A 24680-nucleotide genomic window follows, 5' to 3' on the forward strand; every position below is an offset into this window, starting at 1 on the left:
GACAGTTGTGCTATCATGGACACAGCGGGCTATAGCAACTGCAAGCGTCGTGCTCCGCATTCGGCAGATGATAAAGGGGGGGCGGGGGGGGGGTGACTTTACACTGGAAGATCAATCTACGTGCTGGAAGAATCAATCAGTTTGATTCCTCAAGGCGAGCGTGTGGCTCTCGGAGTGAGGAATGGCCACAGCTTGCGCGTTCTAGACAGCTGTCTCCACGACTGCACTTATGCCCCCGACTAGAAGCTGTCACTTTCAGGTCCAAAGGTTTCCCAAAAAGAATTACCCAATTGTCGAGCACACAGACGCTGACGATGTTCTTAAAAGTTGAGTACTAGGAGTGAAGATTCTTGCGCTCTTGAGCGGGCGACACAAACTATTGGCGACACCGCCAGCACCGACGAAGACCTACAAATCACTCATTTATTTTGACGGGGGATGCCCATAGAATTCGGCAACAATTTTAACAAGAAAATACGTGACAGACGTGAAAATATTATTGTGACTTATTTTTCTATAGGTCTGTAAGGTTTGTAACGTGTTCTTTTTTTGTGCGAGTAACAAGTGAAATATTTCGTAACGTTTTTCATTCCCACCTACAACAGTGATCGCAGCTGTGCAATCACGCTGCCCTTGTCTGAATCGCCATCGACTCCTTCAGATTCACGTGAAACGGGAAAGACTTGTTTTTATAAACGCTTCTATTTTTTTTTTTCTTTTTTGCAGTGAACGGCTCAGCGGGCGGCATGGCGTCTCGGCCGGATCACTGGGCTACTGGTGGCCCCCCACGGTATTTTTGCGGGACGTGCCTTCTTTCCTTGGGTGCTGGGATGACCTTTGGTTTCGGATGCGCGTACTTACTCCTGTGCGGATTCTCCGTGGAGAATCAGTCCTTCTGGCTCGTGCGACGAATGCCGACCTCCGTGCCGGATCGGTACTCGCAGTACGGGCACTTCGAAGACGACGACGGGACTGGGCCGGAGAAGCCCCTGATTGGTCATGGAGACATGGAACAGTTCCATGGCAATGGTGAAGAGAGTGATCTCCGGTGCCCACTATCATTGGTTACTTCACCAGACATTGCATTATCTAAAACTTTTGTTTTAATGAAGTGGTGTAAATATCACGCCTGCGCGTAATAAATACAGTACTAATGTTCGAGCTTAAAGTTTGTCATCATCCAAAAAATGAGGACGAGTTTCCTTAAGTAAAGATGGCTGTACCAAGGTTCTATTTATATTGCATTTTGCTTGTTTTCCAGTTTTCCAAAAATTGTTGCCCTTTGGAAACAATATACCGTCCTACCTTCACGCACCCATCTTATATTTACCCAACTCTGTCTGCTTAACGTATTTAATACGTTGTTTGCATGTCTGCACTACTATGTCGAAGTTGTGGTGGGTTCACGATGAATATAGCCTGCGCCTTATGCCAAGCTTTTATTAAGCAGAACGCAAAACACGAACCAAGCATAGGGGTTTCCTGCATAACGCAGATGGCCGCTTCGAATGAACTCGTGTGCATTCATTTTCTGCATCTGACAAGATGTTCGACGACATAGATTTTTTAGACCATAACATACTTTTTTTAATAATTAAGCAATTCAAAACAAAACACCTTCGCGAATTGATTGAGATAATCCCAAACACGAATTATCCGAAGTTGTACCACGCTATTCTGTTTTCAATCCAACTCAACAAAAACGCCCTGTGGGATACCTTTCTTTGTGTTTTACATACACTGTTTCTTGAGAAGGCCACTATCACGCAGTGGTGATGGGGATACAAACCTCAATTAGGGTGATCATGCTTAAGGGCTTAAATGAGCGAAAGCTACGGTGGCCATAGTGCGGAACCTCAATTAGGGCCAAGCTAGAACAGCCTGGTCCTGGGAACGAACCCGCAGTTTTCCTTGTAACCTCCGGAGCGGATGCTCACTCCGGAAGCTACGCTAGAATTCGGAGTGAGTTGCGCAGGCTCATTGTCAACCGCGCTTTCCGCATAGCGGAGCGAGTGCACAAAAGTGGTCTACTTAAACTTCATAACATCTTCCCAAACTCTATCTCACGCAGGCGAGGATATACTGGCCAATCAACTTAGACGAAAGGTACGGGTGCTCTGCTGGGTGATGACGCAGCCTAAAAACCACGCGAAGAAGGCCCGCCATGTCAAGGCCACCTGGGGTCAGCGCTGTAACACTCTCCTCTTCATGAGCAGTGCCCCAGAACCCAGCCTGCCCACTGTGGTGCTTCCGACAAAGGAATCCCGGAATAGGTTGTGGGCTAAAACGAAGGCGGCGTTCCAGGAGGTCTACAAAAATTATCTAAATTCGTCCGATTGGTTTCTGAAGGCCGACGACGATACCTACGTTGTCCTGGAAAACCTAAGGTAACACGTAATTCTGGCTTCTCTTTTAATCATTGTGATACCGGATGTTAATACATTCCATTATATTATTTTCAACAATTACATGTTCTTTTTAATGGAACCTTACTAATACAGGTGAGCACCCCGCGTTAAGTTGTTTATCTTTGTTTCAGTGCAACACACTTGCTTGTTTGAACTCTAAATCAAACATGCAACTCTATTCAAATATGCTTCTATAACTACTCAATAAAAATTAACAGATAAAAACCCTGAGCTTTACTTTTAAATATCCATACAAAACGAATCGCTTTAAAAATTAAAGTGTCCCAAATGTATTGTTAGTTTTGTCTGCTTCATTTGCAAGACAAACTGCTTATTTTTGGAGTTATTACGGCTCTCTATATTGTCTTTTTGTGGATGGCCCTCTACAAAAATCTAAAGGTTTCATTCGCGTTCATATTTGAGCAAACTAGGTGTGCTCATAAATATGAATTCCTTTCATCATTTCAAGAAATCATATGCCTGAAAAAGCAGATTGAATATATTAAGCTTTGACAACCAACATGCCTTTGCGAACTTTACACGTCGTGTTCTTAGGACCAGCTAGTTATTTTCTAGGTTCAAACGTCTATCTCCAAGTTGAAGCAAATACAGAATACCACACCTGTCATGCCACCCTAGAAGTATGTAAGTCAAATCTGTTTTAATGCTACTCGGAGGCTGTGTTGGGGTTATCGTTGATGTTTTCTAAAGCACGAATACCTCAGTGTAATTTTGTAGTTAAAACGATCGATATTAATAATCCACCAAACACGAGGATAACAATGCAACCTACCCGTCATATAACGCGTCCAAATGACATTATGGAAGATAAAAATTCCTAACCTAAATGTTTCCCGGTGAGCTAAAATTGGCCACGGGCATTCAAGGACTTTCTGACGCGGCCTACGTCATGTTTGATGTTTTGTTGATAATCTGCATGGCCCTTTATAAGATAATAAAATGAACTACCGGGGCATTACTCGTAGTCATATTGCTATTTATTATACTGCTTAACAAAAAATACACGTTCTAACTCTAGTACTAAATTGTGGACATAAATGCTGCAATAAACCAACCAGAAATCGCACTAAATTCGAGATACGAAAAAAAAGGCTAAAAACAGGGGTATTTACTGCACTTGATTTGCCGGAAAATAACTTTCTACAAAAAAAAGATTTTGTTTTTTACGATAAATGAATCGTCTTTTTGAAAATAGTCCAAACCATTCCTGCATGCTGCAATGTCCAAGCGATTTTCCGTATGGTTTCTCAGGTCTGTTGAATAATTTATTATACTCGAAGGCCCTCCCGACCTCTACTTACTAGGCATCTAAACTTTTCTTTATGACGTTTTACCAATCAGCCTGTTAACACAAGGAAGCTGCAAATATCGCATGTTCTAGTGAAAAAAAAATTTCGGACTTTTTCCATATTTTCTTTGGTTCATCCTATACAACGGCGCTACCTTAACTATGCCAGGTGTAGGCCGTATTGGTATTTACGACGAAGTAGGAAGGCAGATCAGCACAGATGTCCTGCTCCTCCAGCTGTCAAAATGCGACCTCAAACGTACGTTGGAGGCGCTGGGTTTGATACGGCTCTTCTTCCCTGTTCCTGTCCCTTCTACGTTTAAGTTTCTATTTCAAACCCCAGTCTCGGGATAAGTTGCAACATAGCATTACTTAGTTGTTTCGTTACTTTCTTAGCAGTTCCTTTCTGAGCGAGTAACGAGTAATGGCATTCAAGACCTCTTTTTCAGTAGCGTGTACATATCTGATGCAACCCTTCCCCTTTTGTTTTGTTTTTTGTTTGCAGATATCTCCTGAAAGACAAGAGCCCATCCGACCCTGTGTATTACGAACGTCGCTTCAAGCCTTACATGAAACAAGGCTACATGAGCGGCGGTGCAGGCTACGTGCTCAGTAGGGAAGCCGTGCGTCGTTTGGTCGAAAATGGACTGAGTAATCCGAACAAGTGTCGCTCCGATGGGGGAGGACATGAGGACGTGGAGATCGGAAAGTGTTTGGAGAAGGTCGGTGTCAAGGCGGGGGACTCGAGGGACCTCCAAGGTAGAGGACGCTTCTTTCCGCTATTTCCCCAGTTCCACTTGGTATACAAAAAGAGCAAGGACTTCTGGTACTGGAAATACATCTACTACCCGTCTAAAGAGGTAGGCAATATGTTTCAACACGGAATTTCGCCTGCTTCTTGGGTAGAGAGAATACAATGACGTCAGAACACCGAGTTCTGATTGGAAGGGTAGTGGGTAGCATTAAAGGCTAGCTGCTTTTGTCTCCACCTAAAGTGCCTGGATACTGGGAAAGTACTGCCAACCTTCCCGTATGGCCGCCATTTTGGTCCATGAAATGAGCAATTTCTCCTTTACGCCTCCGTTGTTGGTGAGCCGATCTAAATTCTCTGGTGACGTGTAGCTTTCTGGAGACGTTGGGGGATCGGTGGCCGACTGGGCTAGCGCACACCAGCTCGGAGAACGTGAAGCGAAAGCTCGCGCTGCAGAACCCAGGATCCTGCGTTCAATACCTACCCCTGCCTATTTCGATCTGGATGAGCATCGTACCGGCGAGCGGTCGTGTATCACTACTGCGTGATGCACGTTAAAGACCACAGGCTAGAGGTTGTACCGCGCTGGCTAAATGTTTCATCCACAGCTGGGAGACCCGTCGCCCGTTGAGGCAGACCAAGTTTCTAGTCTGTATAAGCATACACACAACCCTTTTTTTTTTATAGAGACGTTTTTAGTATTCGGATATTTTTCTATCCACACACCGGCGAAACAAGCGTACATCTTCGTACCACCACCACATGCTGTGTCAGTGCTTGGAGGCACGGAAAAATAAGTTTACTGTTTTGAAATACGCAAGAAGAACACTATAATTGTAAGAGACCCATGGAGATGGACATGATTAATAAATTGATTGCATACACAGTGCCAAAGACGCTTATATCGGCGAGCAGCGCTTCCGGTATGATGATGTTCCGTGGTGATCTTGGCGCGACTGGTTTAACCCACTGGAAGTTTCGAAAATTTGAATGGACCGATATGGCGATCTTCATGGCATAAACAGATTAGCTAATTCAATAGCGAGGTTTTGGTCTTCTGTATGTTAGTACCTGTTCGTGTCCGGCTAGCAGGTAGGGACGTCAATGGCGCTACTTTCCCAGGATCCAGTTACTTTAGCTCCACCAACCCCTATTGGAAAAACCAGCATGAAAATCAAACTGGCCAAGCTGGTAACTAAGCTGGTCAATCTGGTCAATGTGGTAGTCAAACTGGCTTAACTCGCAATCAAGTTGGTTTAAGCTGGGCAATCTAGAATTTAAGCTGGGCAATTTAGAATTTAAGCTGGTCAGTCGGGTTTAAGTAAGAACCATCATGGTCTCACTAGAATCTGGTTTTAGATTCAATCCGGTGTAGCTGGGAGCCAGTCTGGTCTTAACTGGTCAAACTGGTTTTCCATGCAGCCAATGTGGTCAAGCTAGGAGACAAGCTGGTCATGCTGGGAGACAAGCTGGTGAATCTGGTCGGACTAATGATCGTGGTGGTCAAGCTGGTCATGCTGGGAGCGCGCGCGCCAAGGTCGGCTTAGGCTGGAACGAGGCCACGTCCTGTTCTTTGTCCTCTCGTTTTTGGTAGACGAGCGGGCGCGTCAGGCGCGCTGCAAGCTACCTTTGTGTGCGAAAAGAGAGAGAGAGAGAGAGAGTGGCAGGAACGGAGAATTTGCGACGCGTTTGGCTATCTTGGAAAGATTTTCGAAGGGACGGCTGTGTGCGCGTTGTTTGGAGACTAGTTGAATGACGGTGCAAGCGAAGCGGGTTTTGAGGAGACAGCGAGCGGCAGTCCGTTCAGTGCGGAAAGATGTCGGACGTCCCAACTGAGGCGTCGCTTCATGTCTTCGAACGTGCGTGTGCTCAAGAATGTCGGCGGTGCCGAGGAGTATCGCCAATGCCATCCAAGCCACACGGATTTCCTCGCCTCAGCCGACCACGCAAGTTGCCGCTTCGCTCCCATCACTGGCGGGACCCAGGTTCGCTGCTGTCATCCGTGTAGTATTTTCGTTTGCTATTGCCTGTTTTTGGCGTGCGTCTAGTATTTTTCGTGTTGAAAGATAAGCAATCTGGTTTTATTAACATTGTAGGCTTTGCACCGAGAACCACTGTCTGTGCGTCGGTTAGTACTGTGTCAGCGCCGAGGATGTGTAGCATCTGAGTTCATGTGAGGCGGCCGCAAGTTCGAAAATAATAAATTGGATGCCGAGTCGGCTTTTCTGAAGAGCTTGCTTGTTTATCCTGTGTATTAATTGAAACAGGTTAAACTGGTTGGGAAGTTCACCAACATGACCAGTTTAACTAGCATGACCAGCATGCCAAACTGGGCATGCTGGGGCAATAACCCAGCTTGAAGCTGGGACCAGATCAACCAGCATGACCAATATGACCAGATCAACCAGCATGACCAGCATGCCAAGCTGGGCATCCTGGGGCAATAACCCAGCTTGAAACTGGGACCAGCTTAAGCTGGTTTTTTCAATAGGGACACCACCTAAAATAATCAAAGCCTGCGAACGTCCTCCTTTTTCTCCTCGCAATGTCATCACAGTTGAATGGAGCAAACGCAGCGATTGGTGCCAAGCCAGATGCCGAGAGTCCTTCGACACGTTGATTGGAGGCCCAGCCGAACGCTGACGAAGCACTCGTGTCTAATCTGTGTCTTTGGTCGATTTCCCAGGGATGACGTAAAGATTCTAATTCACGTGCTTTGATTAATCTAGGTAGTATTGGTTCTAATCGCTGTCTCCCTCCAATCAGAGCAAGCAAGATGGTCTTCTTTTCCTCGCCCAGAGGAAGCGGTGACGTCAGGGGCGGGCGCTTGGGCGCCGAACGTCGGCTTCGTCTGGTAGCCCTTGCAATCGCTGTCCTAGTTTTTTTGCGTACTTCGGAAACCCACCGGTTCTTTACGAAAGAGAAGTTAACCTGCGATAGAATGTGGGAAGCGTACACCTCGAAGAGTAATATGTTATGTCGACTAACGAGTACCACTGAAGCGTTCCAATGAAGGAGGAAAACTCACGGCCGAGTTGTCGGCTCTGGACCGAGGAGCAGCTGCGGGGGCGGAGCTTCGTCACACACGTGGTCGTTCCCTCTCACCACGCTTCCTTTTCTACTCTCCTAGACTTGCGCGCCGTATAATTACTGACAGGACTAGAACGGCAGGGCGTCTTGTTCGGATGTCCGCGCCTCCCGTACGAGCTCGTTACCTTCAGTCGGGGTTTGGCTGAGCGTTCACGCTGGATGCTCACAAGAAGCCGAAGTTTCACCAAAAGAAAGAAGCTCGCGCTGGAAACGGGACAGCTGAAGAACCATTGCTTCCCTTCTCATACTGTCAGTAACTCAAACTTAGTCTCTTTTTTTTTTAACTGCCGTCAATCTCGTTGTTGTCTCTAGATGAGAAGGGCAGGGAAGTTGCTGAATGCAGCTTTTTTTCCTTGCCCCTCGGGTCCCTGGAGAGGAAATAAATAAGTATCTTATAAATGGCTCGGACATTTGCATTCAAGTGTGACCAACGGTTTTGCGTCTTCTTGTGACGAGATGGTTGCTATGGCAAGTCAGGTCCGCGCAGCGTGTCGTTGCGACAGACAAGCAGTCGAAACACAACGGTCCGCGCTCGAATGCAAAATATCTAAAAAAGAATCCAAAGTACGCTGCCTTGAAGGCGACTCTGACTGGTGTCTTCGGCGTCCTCTCCCGCCCATACAACAAATGTGGTTCCGAAGTGGCAACAAATGGAGTCACAGAAGCAGGCGTGTCATACCGTCGGATATCACGATCTTGGGGTGGGTGACAGAAATCCCGGCTAAAAAAAAAGGTGTGGGTGGGTGCGAGCGTCGCTGTCGTCACGGCGTCCCAACCCCTGGCTGTCGAAGCTTTCGTGGTCTGTCAAGCTGTATAAGAAACCTCCAGCATAACAGGCGTTTGACACATCCACCATTCCTGCTGTGACACCGCCAGAATCGCGGCCGGCGACAGAATGACCCCTTTACGACGTCATAAGGAGGAAATCGAGGGACCACTTTTGAGGACGCGGTAAGCACACCAGTCGAAAGCACGTTCCAGACACAATCCTCCCAGGGCAAATAGGACGACCCGTAGATCCTGAGTTAGCGGGTTGGAATCTTAGGTGACGTGATACATGCAACCTGCAGAATAAGACTTACTGATGTATAAGCTACCGGTATTCGATGCACGCATAAGTATATTGTATTAATATGTCATCCCGTGTTTACGGGTCTTCAGGAGTGTTATTTATTGTGCAAGATTGCGGACAATAATCAAATTATCTTCGGTTGCTGTAAATTCGTAATAGTTTTAACGTGGGAAAAAATGAGAATTCATACTAAACATTGAGCAAATGATTTAGGTCTCAAATGAGACACGTTAAAAAGTGCATAGTTATCACGAAGCTTTAGAAGAGAGCACAACTTCTTGTATTTACCTTGTTCAAAAAAAATGACGCAGGTTCAACTTTTTATTCGGATATTATTTCACCGCGCCTTTCGAAATGCGGTATTGGCGTGTTATTTTATAAATTGAATTTGTTCGGCCGGTGCGTACTTATACGGTATGAGTGCGATTATATTTGTAAATGTTTCCATTTTTAAACTTGCTTTCTTGGATCAATAAAATGAAGATCAGCGCCCTAAGTAATGTAGCCCACTGCACGAAATAAATTCCGTTTTACTTAGCGGTAATTCCAGTTTGCTCTTTTTTAGGGTCTGGAGTGCTGCAGCGATACAGCCATCTCATTCCACTACATCAGCCCCGGCATGATGTATGTTATGGAGTACTTAATATATCATCTGAGGCCATTTGGAATTGACCATATGGTCCACCAACATCCGAAAATGTTTCATGATCTGCGACCAGCAGTCAACAATCCCAAGCCAAAGGAAGTGACCGGTGAACAAACTAAAGTGTCGAGGAGAACTATAAAATGACGATTCTCGCATTACAAGCACCTCCCAGACGTTCAGTGTTTACCAGCGTTCAGTGCCGCGCCGTGTTTTGAACCACTCAGCTTGAAGGCGTACCTCGAAAGGGTGTATGCATCGTGTCAAGTGGGCACAAATCAAGCGGACACTTCGCTTCAGAACGCCTATGCGCCGGCCGCCCGCTTCCATCACGTTTATTTCCTCGTTTCCCTTAGCTCGTGCGTGCTCAGCTAGCTCTATAGCCGATATACCTTCTCTTTTTTAAAAGTTCAAAAACAAAAATTTGGTACAATTTATACAGTATATAAAATATATAAATATCTACGTAAATATATAGACAACTATATACACTGTAAGGTTATTTGCATACTTCAAATCATGTCATTTGCAGACTTCACATCACTCGGAAACTTAATTGAAATTCTCACCATACGTTAACCGCTTCGGTACACGAACGGCACGAGTAGACTGACGAGGTGCGATCAGAGGTAGAATTTTCTGTTGATAAGCTTGATTTCCATTAGACCGCTAGATTGTACGAGGGCTTCATTTGTCTTGACTGGAGTCAGACACCGTTAGCGCCTTTATTCCAAAGCTTTGCAGAGCTTCGTCTCCACTGTCGTATGCCTCGACCCTAACTCATCGTAAGGATCGAATGTCTCCAATGACTTCAGTAGGTGTTGGCAATTCCGTAATATGTATGTACCCTTCTCAGTTTCTATCTTGTACGACCTTGGGCTCTTCTCACAGATCACTTGTCCTTTCGTTGACCATCATTTATCTTTATCATCTCGGACTCGTATAGTCTCTCCCTTTTCTAACTGTGACAGCGCTCGGCCTTGTTTCATGTCTTGTTTGTGTTTTAACACAGGCCTAGCTGGTTGAGACACGAAATCTGGCAAGAGTGTACGCGCGTTCCTTCTCATTAACAGCTCTACTGGAGCTCACCCGCATTCTATTGTGTGGCCCTGTAGGTTAGTGGCCCTAACCAAAAGTCTTGGCCAGAATGTGCACACTTTTTCAGCAGTCTTTCACAACTTTCACGCCTTTCTTTGCAAGTCCATTCGACATTGGAAAGCGTGGGACTACACACCACATTTTTCAAGTCGTGTTTTGCTGCAAACTCAGTAAATTCTCTAGCTGCGAACTGTGGCCCGCCGTCTGTACAAACCTCGAGAGGAAGTCCATTACGAGAAACCATACCTGCCATGACGTCTATTGCGGTTTTTGAAATCGTGTCTCGTAGTTAGGCAACCTCGGGAAAGTTTGAGTAAGCATCGTAGAGGACCAGGCACGATTTTCCAGCATTCATGCACAGGTCTGCACCAATGCGTGGCCAAGGTTGTAGTGGCGCCTTTCGTAACTGAAGAAGCTCTTCCTGTTGGCGATAGGCATATTGCTTGCAGGTTCCACATCGGGCGATCATCGCTGTGATGTCTGTATTCATTCCGGGCCAAGAGATTAGTTTTCTTGCCCGCGCTTTGCACTTGTTGACACCAAGGTTGCCGCTGTGCAAGCGTCTCGGCATCTTTGGTCTGAGGGCCAGGGGGATACCAACTTTAGCTCCCTTCATCACGACACCCTTTAGAGCATACAGTTCATCCTTGAATGGTTTAAACTCGCCTTGAAGCGGAGTGTTATTAGTCAGGTTGTTGACAGCTTCATAAAGTTCTTTGTCTTCGGCAGTTGCTGCAAGGAGCCGGGCCATAGTTTTGTCACTGACGAGCGTAGCAGGACGGTTGCTGCATGAAGGTCCACATCATCGCTGGAATCTACTATTGCCGTCGGTGTCTGCAGTCGAAAAACGCATCAGCAAAAACCAGCGCTTTCCCTGGCAGGAGCTCTAGCTTTAAGTCGTATCGCATTAACCTCAAAAAGAGCCGTTGCGACCGCGATGGCATGTCTCTTATGCACTTTTTGGCTATGGAAATTGACGGGCTGTGATCAGTTTCGGCAGTCATGTGAAGTCCGTAGATGAAGTCGTGAAATTTTTCACATCCGTATACTCTTCCCAGAGCCTATTTTTATATTTGAGAGCAGCGGCATTCCCTATCCGTCAACACTCTCGACGCGTAGGCTACAGGACGCCAGTCTTGACCATGCCTTTGAAATAAGGCTGCACCTAAGGCTCCTTCGACGCATCCGTAGAGACATTTGTTTTCTTACCAGCGTCAAAAGGGCCATCGAGGCTTTTGTTAACATTTTTCGCAGCATTTTCTATTCCCCTGTATGCTGTCTACTCAATATAAAAAGTGAATCTTGTTTGTTTAGGGTTCGCAACAATGTGGTTTTATTCGACAAGTCAGGTATGAACTTCCCGAAGCAGTTGACAGCTCCCAAAAGTCGCTGTACTTTGTTTTTGTTTGATGGTAATTGCATGCTTACAATGCATTTGACCAGTTCGGGGACCGGGGTGATACCCTTAGCACTAATGTTGTCATACAAGTAGCAAATTTCTTCTAAAGCAAACTGGCACTTCTGGAGGTTTAGCGTGAGGCCACCTCTTCTACCCACTTGCAAGGCCTTTCTTAGTCTAAGGTCACGTTCCTCACGAGTACTGCCCCAAATGAGTACATCATCTATATAAACTCGTACCCCATTAATCCTTCAAAAATGTGCGTCATTTCTCTCTGAAAAGCTTCCGGTGCAGATGAAATTCCGAACGGCAATCTGAGGTACCTTTATCGCCCAAATGGCGTTGCAAAGGTACAGATTCGCGATGTACTGTCGTCAAGCGGAATCTGGTGGAAACCACTGTTAGCATCAAGCCTTGTAAAATACCTTGCACCTGCCAACTCAGCTTCAATTTCCTCTTTACGAGAAAGTTGAAAATATTCTTCTTTCAAGCTCATGTTTACACACTTTGGATCCATGCACACACGAATTTTTCACTTTTTCTTTGCAACTGTCACAAGAAGGCTTACCCAGTCTGTTAGTTCTTAGACTTTGGCGATAATGCCCCTGATAGTCATCCTGTCCAGTTCGGCTTTCAGAGGTTCGCGGAGAGCATGCGGCACTGGACGTGCTGGCTGAATACAGGACGGCAGTCGTCCTTGAGAGTTAAGCGATACTCGTTCTTAGTGTGTCCGATGCCTCGAAAAGCATCTGGAAACTCGGAGACCACTTGCTTTTGGAGGCCACTTGCTTTCTCAAGACAGTCTATGCGGTGAACCAAGCGAAAAGACCCGCAGCTATGAAGCGCCAACAGTGCTTGCTGGCCCTTCTTCACGATGAAGAAGTCCACGTTTTTAATTGTTGATCCGATCTCTACAGACAGGCAGCCCTTGCCCACTTGGTGTAGTTTTTCTCCTCCATAGGTTCGTAATGTTGTTGCGCTTAATACTGGTTGTGTCGACACCTGAAGTTTCGTAAAGATGCTGAAAGGTAGAAGATCTGCTTGCGCTCCGGTGTCAACCTCCAGGTGAACGTCTCGGCCTCCTATCTTCGCCATCACTGTCCAGTCACGCTCGTGCTTTACTTTGCGACCATTGACTGAAGGAATCTCAAAGGAATCTTCTTCGACATCTTGTCTAGCTCTCGTTCATGAACATTGCCAACGTTCATCTTCTTGCCTTTGCAGGCTACCGCAATGTGTGTTTTTTTTCCACACTTGTTGCTTGATATTAGAAATTCTAAACATTTTCTCGGCTCATGCCTTGAGCTGCAATTCTAACACTTGCATCTTCCGGGAGAATTTCTGCCGTTACGATCCACTGGGTCTGCCAGAGTATAGGGAGTTTCCCAAGCCTTGGTTTGACGCTCAGCAATTTCCGCTGATATGCAGAAGTCGAGGCTCTCTGAAGTGTTAGGTCTTTTTCCCTCAGCAGCTTCTCTCTGAGTTTCTTACTCTGTACTCCGTACACAATTTGATCTCGAAGTATCAACCCGTACTAATGGCGGCCTTCTGTTTACTGATGGAGGAACAAGTTGAAGATACTCCTAAGGTGAGGTTTCGAGACCTATACATTCGAAACTTTAGCACGTTGCGAAGCAGGAATTGAACGCAAGAGCTGCTTAAGCGTTCATTTCTATAAATCGGGCCCAGTCAATCTGTTAGTAGCACATAATCGTCTTCAAAACTGCTTGATATATAGAACTTTATGAATGCGTCTATCTGGGTCGGCACTGTTATGAATGGCCCCTGGGCCATGTTCACAATTTCTACATCTGGCCGTTTGTTTTCGTCGAGTGCCTTCCGCGGGTTCAAGGTCATCTGACTCAGCGAGCCTGGCGCACGCATCGCTTCGGAAGCACGCCTGCCCCGCGGACACACCAGACGGGCGCCGTGATATAGCCAGACTTTACCGTGTACAGGTCTGAATATAGTCTCCGAAGAGGGAAAACAACGTCTCAGGTTTCATACCAGGCCACGATCCGGGGCGATGAAATCATAAGGACGCCTTCATTCAACGCGTAGACACGAAGAGTCGAATGTCGGCACGTCACGTCTCGGCCCCGGACGGTGTTTTGAGCAGCTGCGTGAATTCCAACGAGCCGGTGTTTTGGTGAGACTCTCGGCGCCGTCTAGACAGACGGTGAAGTGTTTGCGGCGGCTGATTGTGCGTAATAATGGAATGTGGGGCGGGGTTTGAACTGGGCACCTTTATGTGATTGGCCGACTATCCGCCGATGTAGGGGTCCCTACCTAGGGACCAGGGAGAACAGAGTGTTTAAAATGAGCGAACTTTGACAAGCAAATGTCTTCTCTGGTCTTGAACCAACTGTACATCATGTAAATAAACAGTGTACTTTTCGAGAGAGGTCGCGGCTCATCGTTGTCCTGCTGAGCTCTAGCCCGGTGCCTGGCTCGAGTCGCCCCTCCACCACCACGGACCCCGCTCGGTCAAAACAGCACATCGCTCTGACTGGTTGCATTTTTGTGGCCATCCACACTGAAAGAGATGGTCGAGAAGGAACTGTACAGCGAAGAGCACATTCTCGTTTACCATTGACTTTCGAAAGTGACGGTGCCCGAGAAAATACTGCATGCTACAGGATCATTGCCGCCATCAGCATGGCAAAAGTTAAACCGCCATTTTAGCCACCAGGTGGCACTGACTTTCGGAAAGGGTCTATTCACTTTCAATTAAGCTGCTTCCTTGCACACTAAATCTACGTATTATTGTCAAAATAATGTAAAACGTGTCTTTCTTGAAGAATAACATGAAGGAAGATAATACGATGCTGGCTTTCAGCCAGAAAGTCTGCGAGTAACAAATTAAGTGCACTATAACCCGATAAGCCCTGGATGAATCATTAAGTAAAACAATATTTAAGCAACGCTCACGTATGTATACCAAGTATAAAAAGAATCAAGAAAATATGGGGAGGCGTCTTAAAGAGTTAGATTTCGTTTTTAGCAGTACCATAAGAACGGTCAACGAGGTTTATTTTTCTTAATTGGAAAAGGCTATTAGCACCAACTCCAAAACATTCTGGAGGTATCTTAAGAAAACACAAAAAGGAAGAACAGGCGTCCCGAGCATTACAAATAATGGTACACTCATAACCGATAAGGCTATTGAAGCCACCTGTCTCAATGACTATTTTCAGTCAATATTTCTTAAAAACAGTAGCTATGAAAATTTGCCGATTCTTACAGAAGGGACAGAAAATTGATGGCTTCCCGTCATAATTACACTAGAGGAAATAAGCAATTGCTTAAGCTCCTTAGAAGAAGATAAGGCAGTCAGCCCAGAACAGTTGTCTCCAGGGTATTAAGATCCTGTCCGTGTATAGTGTCGAAATACTTTTACGTAATTTCTTGTACGTCGCTCGAAACTGGGGTACTCCCTAAAGAATGAACAAAAAAAGTGTTGTACTAATTCATAAAAACGGATCGAAATCAATTGTTGACAAATATAAACCGATTTCGTGTACCTTCGAACGTAATATATTTGAACATATTGTCTATAGCGGTATAATTAAGCACTTAAAAAAAATAACCTTTCTTTCCTAACCAACACGGCTTTCGTAGAGGTGTCTCCTGCAATAGCCAATTAATTTAACATTGCGGCTAATTAATTTAACATTGCGGCATTGCGGATGAGTTTGAGCCTATTTTCAGTGCGGCTGAAAATAGGCAGCACACTCATCCGATTTCAAGTTATAGATTTCTGTAAAGCCTTTCATTTTGTTTCACATTAATTGCTATTGCACAAATTGAGAGCTAAGCAGAAACAGTAAGGTACTTCGGTGAATAGAAGACTATCTGAGTGGGAGGAAACAGAGCGTTGTTTTGGGGTGTAAAAAATCAAACTTTGTAGACGTAATTTCGGGAGTAACTCAAGTTCAGTTTTAGGACCACTTTTATTTTTTTTAATCTACATCAATGATTTAGTCTTTCATATCTTCTAAGATCATATTATTCGCGGACAATTGCGTGATTAAGAGAAATAAAAGATTTTAATGACGTGTCGTTTTTCCAGGAGGATGTCAAACAGGATAGTTCATGGTGCAAGACCTGGGAACTGGGGTTGAACACAAGTAAATACTTTCAGGTCGCATTTAGTAAAAAGGAACATAATATTGATTCCGCGTACGCTACTTGGTGAGACTCGTTGCGAACAGTATCCGAAACTGAATATGTCGGTGTCATCCTTTCAGAAGGCCGCTCATTAAAACAACACATCGATATGATCTTGAAGAAGGCTGGCAGGGTCCTTTAGCCTACATCCCCAATCTTCGTAATGCTCCTCAAATCTGAAAAGAATCCGCGTATCGTTTCCTAGTTAAACCACACCTTGAATATGCAAGCGCAGTATGAGACCCGCATAAAATATATCACATAGATCAGATAGAGGACATTCAAAATCGTGCTGTTAGATTGATTGTAAATAATTACTTGCGAACAGAAAGTGTGAGAGGGTATTTATCTACCTCTATATATCTGCTACTCTCTTGAGAAAAAAAAACGTAAGAAAGATAGACTTAAACGTGTTTACGCGGTTAATAATGATTTAATTGGAATGAAGAAATCAAATTATCTTCGAATGCCCCACTATATTTCAGGCAGGAGGGATCATGAAAAAAAAATACCTAAAATAGAATGTCGTATTAACTATATGATGTTTTCTTCTTTTTTTTTTTGAGTACTATATCAGACCGAAATCAGCTACCTTTTCATATCTTACTAGCTGACAGGGAATATTTCATAAGCCTGATCAATGTAATGTAAACTTCTTTGTTAATATTTTTGACGTTATTAAATTTTTGAAATTTTATTATTGAGTGTCGTTATCAATTATGCTTATTTGTATTTTTGGTTGCTGGTTTGTGCTGTTCGTGTGAGTATCCAACGTATAAATGTGATCTGAAACTCATTCCTCTGGTGCAATGCTCTGGCGCTGCAGAGTAGAAATAAATAAATAAATAAATAGTACAACGCGTCACGTGTCTCTAAGCATTGGTGTAAATGGACCGATCTCACCCGCAAGTTTGAATACGCAGCCACTGCCGCAATGCATCGATGGAGCTTTAGTCTTTGTGCAAGTGCCATAACCTTGTTGGAGGTCTTTGCGTGCAGATCCCGAGATGTACCGGGCACTGTTGCCCGCCTCCTGTGAACTAAAGTTATGGCGGCTTCACGCATGCGCCGAACGCTTGATGCGATCGGTGTATTGTTGAAGAAGGATTGACAATACGTCCATCCAAGGTGGAAGTTTGGGGGCAGCTGGGAAAACCTCGAAAACCTAGTGTCTTCAACGTGCACATGCAGGTACGTGCACTGTGTGCACTACTTTCCCTTTTCAAAACCTTATCTTCTATACGTATAATTAACATCTATAGTACATAGGTAAAAAAATTAAGGAGACACTTTAAAACAAGAGGATGATATGGATTTGTAACTTCTAGGATAACCAATTATACAATTTATCCTAAAAAATATCCACCAGCTGTGCCTACGACAGTTGCACTACAGTAGACACAGCTGGCCATAACAACTGCAAGCGTTGTGCTCCACATCCGGCACTGGGAGAGCAATCACACTGGAAAAGCAATCAACGTTCTGTAAGAATCAATCAGTTTGATTCCTGTAGGCGAGGACGTAGCGCTGGGAGTAAGCAACGACCACAGCCTGTGCGTTCTAGACAGCAGTGTTCACGACTGCACTTACGCCCCCGGCTAAAAGCTGGACCTTAAAGTATCCGTGCAGATCAGGGAAAGCTGCATTGGCGTTTCGTGACACAGCCGGTCTCGGTTTCTGCACAGCGTGCGTTCCAATAATCTAAGACAACAAGGGCCCCGTGCACCTTCAAATCTAGGGCACCAAGCCTACGAGATAAGGCTCCCGTTGTTATTAAGGCTTGCTGTCACTGCTACGTCCAGGTTGCCCAGAAAGAATCACCCAGTTGTTGAGAACGCACAAGCTGAAGATGTTCATAAAAGTCGAGTACGAGGAGTAAAGCTTTTTGCGCTCTTGGACGAGCGACACCAACTGTGGGTGAGGCCGATACCATCGACGAAGACCAACGAATCAGTGATTTATTTTGACGGGGGATGTGAACATAATTTTGCAACTATTTTAACGAGAAAGTACGTGACAGGCGTGAAAATATTTTTATGGTTTATTTTGCTAGAAGTCTTCGAAATAGTAGATCGTCGATTGTCGTCGGTCTGGTTCTTCTTCTTCTTCACTCCTTTCACCTTCATCTTCATATTCATCTTCATCTTCATCTTCATCTTTATCTTCCTCTTCGTGTTTTCGTCTTCTTCATCCTCCTTTCATCTTCATCTCTTCTTCTTTTTCTTCTTCTTCTTATCATGATAATTATCATTATCATTATCATTAATATTATTATATTACTATTATTATTCCTGAGGATGCTGAAATAATGCGCCCAGCCTTGAAAGAAAGCATTTGAAAGCATTTGAAGGAAACTTCTTTGAGTAACTTTTAATCTGTTTGGTTAGTGCTTAGTGATGACGATTGGGATAGTTATTGGGCCGTTTTTAAAACAAAGAGCGAAAATCACGGACAAAGAAGGCAAGATTGTTGCAATATGTCAAGAAGAGACCTCCCTTAGCAAAAACAGGCTGTAGTTAAAACATAGTTGAAATATATAAAATATGCATATTAATCCTGTATTCATTCGCTCCACATTCGGAATTCGCGCGTAAGGTATTCAAAATATATTATAAATATTAATCAGAAAAGATTTCAGATATACAAAAATGTAATACATTCCTCCTCAAGATGCCATTTGTGTATTAAAAACCGGCTACACACTTTTTATATTCTTTTTATTTCGGATTTTATTAGTAAATGGTGTCCCTGTGGTATTTGAAGGTACAACCACATACATCCCACAACTACAAATTCGAAAAGAACACAAACACCTGAATCACAGTCCCGTTGACAGCTCCAGAGCCTTATATAGACTACATATTGAAGTTAATCATTTGGCTGTTGACCACCTCTCCACTTATTAAGGTTCCAAGTATTCGGTCTTTTTGTCGGGAGTCTGTCAAATAGAAAACAGTGTTTTGAAGTTCGTGGACGATATCTCTTACTAAAAAGCATTGTTACAACCAACAATTATTCGGCGCAGTCGCTGAAACAATATCCACAAAAACGGCGACTAGAAAAAATGTAATTGCTTCTTTGCATAACACCACTCAGGACGAAGCGAGTCACGGCAGTTTTTTTTTCATTTTAAAATAGTCATTTTGCTTTTCTTTACTAGTTGACTTGCTTTTCTTTACTAGTTGACTATTTAATATGGTCATTAACGTAACTATATTAAAGTCGGTACTCACATCACGTACAATGGTGAGTATACACATTCAGTTAACTAACATTGTTCTAACACAACCCTGGCAAACATATCTGCTCACAGCACTTGCTGAAGCTTTGCAGAATCAGCAAGTGTTATGGTTGTAGTTCCCGAACCCTGCTTGTGATTGGTGTGCAAGAAACTCATCAAATGTGTTCTTGATAGAAAAATGAAAACAATAACATAAACTGGGCTGATTTATCAGTGCGATGCTGTACAACTCAATTGACAAACTAATCAAATGTTGTATTTATGCACTTCAGTGTACCCCACATCTGCTTGAAGGGAACCTCTCATAGGGAGATAGAGTATAACACAACATCTCCAGGATGTTAACAGTTTTCGATCTCCAGGAATGTTAACAGTTTTCTGCACATATTTTGATCGCTGCATTTTTATTAGGTTTGAAGTATATTTTGCATAAAATAAATTAATCTTTTAATGAATCAATGTAAAAGGCATTTTGTGCCTACTAATTTAGAATTTACACATTTCAGAACGTATGAAGAGTACTTCAAATGGGAGTTTAAATAAAGGTATTTGTAAACAATTTTCAGAAATATATTTTAGTACTAAGCAAAAAAAAATAAGAAGTGTATAATTTCGGTATATTTTTTGTGCAGTACCATTATGAACTGTATTTGAAATACACTCGAACTAGAATGTGTTATATTTCAAACGTTTTGGTTTTCGCTAAAGGTTGACACAATGATTCTTCGCTTATTTCTTTTGTGATATGACCGTGGGCTTGGAAACGTGTTTTGTAAAAGACGCCGTACAAAATAGCATATGCTACAGGGTTGACATCAGTATATTAGAAGCGCGATACAATGTTACTTCATTTGTTGATGGGGATAGCACCTTTTATCTAGAAGTGTTTTATAAAACACGTGAGAGAATGTCCGAAAAGGCTGACTGACGGCATAACGACGAAACAAAGCAAAAAGGTAAACAAACCTTTTGGCTTCGTCTGGTGCTATTTTGTATTACAATTCTCTGTTTGTTATCTACAAGCACACACATCTGTCACCAAAAATGTTAGAAAAACGCTCGAAGCTCTTTCTGACAGTGCCGAAACAACTTTTTTTTTTACTGCCATTGCTGCTGCGACACGCAAGTTCATCATGTTTAGCCTTGTCAGCGTTCATGTGTAAGGCTTCTTCTATGCTCGGAAATTATTCCGAGCATCGATAGAAAACGACGGTGATCACGAGCCCCCCCCCCCCCCCCCCCCCCCCCCCCCCCCGCCCCGGTGTCACGATCGCCGTCAGTAATTCCCTACTCCCACCACCTGCATTTCCCACCCTTCACGACGCAACATGAAGAAATAATAAAATATTTGTGTGGTATGTATGTTTATAAAACTGGAAGTTAGTCAGCCTCATTAAGCGTTTGGTGTCTTACCGCCGAATTCAGAAACCTCACTCAAAGTACACTCAAACTGAAGGGCCCCTCCACTTCCTCGAGAAAGGCGCGAGGGCCGGCACTGGCCAATCGCGAGGACGGATCCGCCGTCGCGATTGGCCAGCGCCGGCCCTCGCGCCTTCCTCGAGGAAGTGGAGGGGCCCTTCAGTTTGAGTGTAGTTTGAGTGAGGTTTCTGAATTCGGCGGTTAGTTACTAATTACGCGTTTGGTGTTCAGACAATTAATCGGTGTAGTACAACCGCTCACCCGGGTACTTTAACGTGCATCACGCCGTAGTGGTACGCGACCGCACGCTGGTGCGGCGCACATCCAGATCAAAAGGGGCAGGGGTGGGAATTGAACCCAGGATCGCTGGGTTCTGCAGCCCGAGCTTTCGCTAAAACCCTCCGAGCCGCGGTGCGTTAACACACGCGGCCACTGATCCCCCGCCAGGTGAACAAGTCACAAGTTACGACAAATGAAACCTTATCGTAACAATTGGCACGTGAACAAGTTACGACAAAGCTGGTAGATTATCCTCAAGTGGCGTTAAATGTGAACTTTCCCGTGGCCAATTTGGCTCTGATGACAAAATGTCCAAGGTCGCTAAAACGATGGACTAATGATGTTCAGTAAAGCAGGCAAGCACATCCCTGTGTTTCCTAACAGAAGAATTAGAATAGTTGGGGATAGGCATCTATTAAGTTGGAAGCAGGTTGATTGCTTTTACACCATGTGTTTATCCCCAATTCGGGTGTTTTCGCAGGACGTCTGGACCGGTCAAGTAATTGACAGTCGACAGTTAGTTCGTATTCCTTCGGCTGTGGCTGGGGGCTGCAGCTTCAAAGGTGCGACGACAAGAGCAGATATGTCCATGTTCTATCTGCGAGGTTAACCGCTAAAAGCTTATCATGTTTGTTTGTTTTATCACTTTTAGGACGTACAGACAAAGACTAAAAGGAGATTCCTATTTTATGAACCTCGAGAATTTATTCCTAAGCTAAACGTACTTAGTGAAAATAAAATAAATTCTTTCTAACCGCCTATACCACGAACTAGAAGATAATTATACCTTGTTGCGACTTTCCTCAGGCGCAACTGCACTTATAAAAACACAGTTGTCTTCAGTTAAGAAAGGACAAGCACGCAGGCGAGCTGGTGAATGACATTTATAGTAACCCTGAGACATAGGAACCATAGAAAAAAACGAACAGAACGATAGATACTCTCAATGGAGACTTCGTTGATCTGCCCGCTTTTTTTATTATTCCTGCGTCTCAGAGTTACCATGGATTCCTTCAGTTCTATGAAAATTGAGCGTGTCGGAACTTTGTTGTAGATAAACACTATCTATGAACCAGAGGAGAAAAAAACAAAAATAGCGTGTGAACAAGAAATACTTAGAAAATTCCTATGTTTTATTTGCATGATGATATAATAAATAACGCGAAAGAGAGGGCGCTGTTGATTACAGGTGAATCGCTAAGTTATGTGGAAAATTGCGCTTTAGACAATGGATTATACTATATTTCTTTCTAGACTCTTTTGTACATGGTACAATAAAATGTCATTTATGCAAAAGTTCCACCATTGAGCCGGGGTCACACTGCTTATACACCATACAAAAGACAATCTGCATACAGATTCAAACGCGAGTCACCACGAGATCCGAGCTCCGAATGCCCCATGGCAATTAGTGTAAAGAAAACTTAGCACGCGGCATTCGAACCACAGATAGTGCGGTGACTCGCGTCCGCATGCCGTATTTTGTATGATAGCGTCGCTCGATTTACAACCACCATCTGCACCGGTGCAGAAAAGTGGAGGTAATTCGAACGAAGCTGATGAATGGCTAGTGTGATCCGGGCTTTAGGCGTTAAATGTGACCGTCCAGCTTCATAGAAAGAGCGAACGTCCGAGGACAATGCCTTCGTGCTGCCGTAGCATACACAGAACGGGGTTCGGCGATGACATCCGCGCTGTTACTCCCGTAGACGTGCATGATGTGACTGTCGGCCGATGCGTTCCAGACCTCCTCGGCATCGCTGTCTCTGAAGAACTTACTATGCTGGCTATAGTTCAAGGGCAGAAAGTAGCGCCTGGGAAGCAGCGTCACACCCTTACAACTCTTTTCCACCATGTCCTCCACGACAGTGGCGTTGCACCAGCGCAAGAAGACGCTCCTCATCAACACCGGACCGTTCTGACCCCACACGTGAGGGTTGTAGTTGGAGACAAGAGTTTTGATGCAGTCGCCAAGGAAAGGGTGGTACCGATCGAAGAAAAGAATGCCGTTGGCCACCATGTCGTCCATTGACTGGACGAGGCTGTTGACGAAAGCGCCCAATTTCACGAGCACGACCACGTCCAGGTCTAAGTATATGCCCCCGTGCATCCAGAGGAGACCCAAGCGAAGAGCGTCGGAGAGGTGAACCATCTTGTAGCGGCTCTGTTCGTAAGCCTTTTCTTGTAGCCATAGCCCAAGCGAAGAGTTCTGTTTTTCGGGAGGAAGAGTACCTTGATACAAGACAATGATACAGCTAAGATTGATTTCGTATCATCGAAACCCAGTTTTACACGTATAAGTCCGCAATTTATTTTGCCAGTTTTTATTGCTGAACCAGTATTTCACTGGTTAAGCAATAAGATTATACAAACTGTATTTTATTCCTTTGTTGTTGTTGTTGTTTTTTTTTTTGTTTTTTTTTTTTGTTTTCGTCTTTACATTGAATTCAAGTGAGAATATCAAGGGTTTTAGTAGGCCTTCTAGACTTGAATAATATCAAAACTGAAGATATTTGGAAGCAGGCTGCTAGCAATATATAAGAGCGATGAAGGCAAAATATAAGTGCAGACATAGGTATTGCCGAATGGCACCACACGTCGAAACAGGGAGAACAAACTAGCGCTGCATATTACATTTGAACTTTAGATGACCTCAGCGTAAACTAACAGACGCACTGTACGGACTATGATATTGTCACAAACGAAAAAAATACTATGTAAGACTGAAAATAAATATTTAATTAGGTGAACTTGTGCCTACAAACTTAAACAGAAAGATACCAGCGTCTTGCGTAAGAGGCGGAAGGGTACCGTATTTTCCGGGCTATAGTCCGCAGACTATACATGTTTAAAAGTTGACATTTCTTGCTGTGCGGACTATCTACGCGTGCGGACTATACAGGCATTATGTTTTTCAAGATCGTTTATTATGACGAGACGTGACGAATTTTGTGCACGAAAGTGTATGTTAATGATGATTTATGTACATTGTAGGCTTTATTGTGAGCTAAAAAGCAGACATTTGTAAACGTGTGCCGTCTATGAGAAGATTTTCGTGTCGACTAAGCACCAGGTGCGGACTACGCACCGGGTGCGGGCTATGCACCGGGTGCGGGCTATGCACCGGGTGCGGGCTATCTAAGCAAAATCTTTTATTTTTGACCCCAAAATTTCCCCCTGCGGACTATACACCGGGTGCGGACTATAGTCCGGAAAATACGGTAATTGTCCTGGACAAGCGCCTTGCCGCTTCTTTTATACACGAGGAACGTACTAGAACGTTTTAATCCTGAACACACGAGGACAACCGAGAATGAAATATCCTCCCTTCTTCTTGCGCCAAACAAAACACGAAGATCGTTGAAGTTATTCATATCCTCAAAGCCTCAGCAGACGTTTTGCTGAGTTTCACTTAACCTCGGCAAAGCTTCGACCCACCTTTGACGGGGCTTCTGCCGTTTCAAGAAGCATGTGATATATACCATAATTAACTAAATTAAAAAGGTTATTTAAAACCATAGAAGATGTGGCACTGCTTTCCTCAAAAACGTCATGTGAGCGTGACTGACCGCGTACGTGCGCCTATTGGCAACTCAGACTCTAGAACAGCTCCACTCCTTCACGCGTACGGGAGTAGTTCAGGTCAATTTATCTGCTGTTGTAAAAACAAAGGTTGGCATCGGTGGCTTTCGTGGACTACAGATGCATCATGACCCGCGTACCGTGTACCCTTGAAAGCATCGCAGACATGTTCTAATTATATAACGACTGAAGGAAGCATAATGCTTCCCTTTAATGGTT

General features: G+C 44.3%; 2 protein-coding genes across 2 annotated transcripts; one reads left to right on the forward strand and one right to left on the reverse strand.

Annotated features, from left to right (window-relative positions):
• Positions 1-746: 746 nt before the first annotated feature.
• On the forward strand, positions 747-9420 carry LOC8027345 (glycoprotein-N-acetylgalactosamine 3-beta-galactosyltransferase 1). Its single transcript, XM_029968507.2, has 4 exons — positions 747-1029; positions 2072-2387; positions 4223-4577; positions 9196-9420. Exons 1-4 carry the CDS (start codon positions 747-749, stop codon positions 9418-9420), a joined length of 1179 nt encoding a protein of 392 aa, XP_029824367.2.
• Positions 9421-22470: 13050 nt separating this feature from the next.
• Positions 22471-23040, reverse strand: LOC8027344 (lactosylceramide 4-alpha-galactosyltransferase-like). Its single transcript, XM_002407841.4, has one exon. It carries the CDS (start codon positions 23029-23031, stop codon positions 22471-22473), a length of 561 nt encoding a protein of 186 aa, XP_002407885.3. The 5' UTR covers positions 23032-23040.
• Positions 23041-24680: the final 1640 nt, after the last annotated feature.

Source organism: Ixodes scapularis, unplaced genomic scaffold (genome assembly GCF_016920785.2).
Source record: "Ixodes scapularis isolate PalLabHiFi unplaced genomic scaffold, ASM1692078v2 PGA_scaffold5__190_contigs__length_132052651, whole genome shotgun sequence".
NCBI lineage: Eukaryota > Metazoa > Arthropoda > Arachnida > Ixodida > Ixodidae > Ixodes > Ixodes scapularis.

Coding starts and splice junctions, on each gene's coding strand:
- LOC8027345 (XM_029968507.2), top strand. CDS start 747: ATGGCGTCTCGGCCGGATCACTGGGCTACTGGTGGCCCCCCACGGTAT. Junction 1,030..2,071: donor GGAACAGTTCCATGGCAATG/GTGAAGAGAGTG, acceptor TATCTCACGCAG/GCGAGGATATACTGGCCAAT. Junction 4,578..9,195: donor TCTACTACCCGTCTAAAGAG/GTAGGCAATATG, acceptor GCTCTTTTTTAG/GGTCTGGAGTGCTGCAGCGA.
- LOC8027344 (XM_002407841.4), bottom strand. CDS start 23,031: ATGGTTCACCTCTCCGACGCTCTTCGCTTGGGTCTCCTCTGGATGCAC.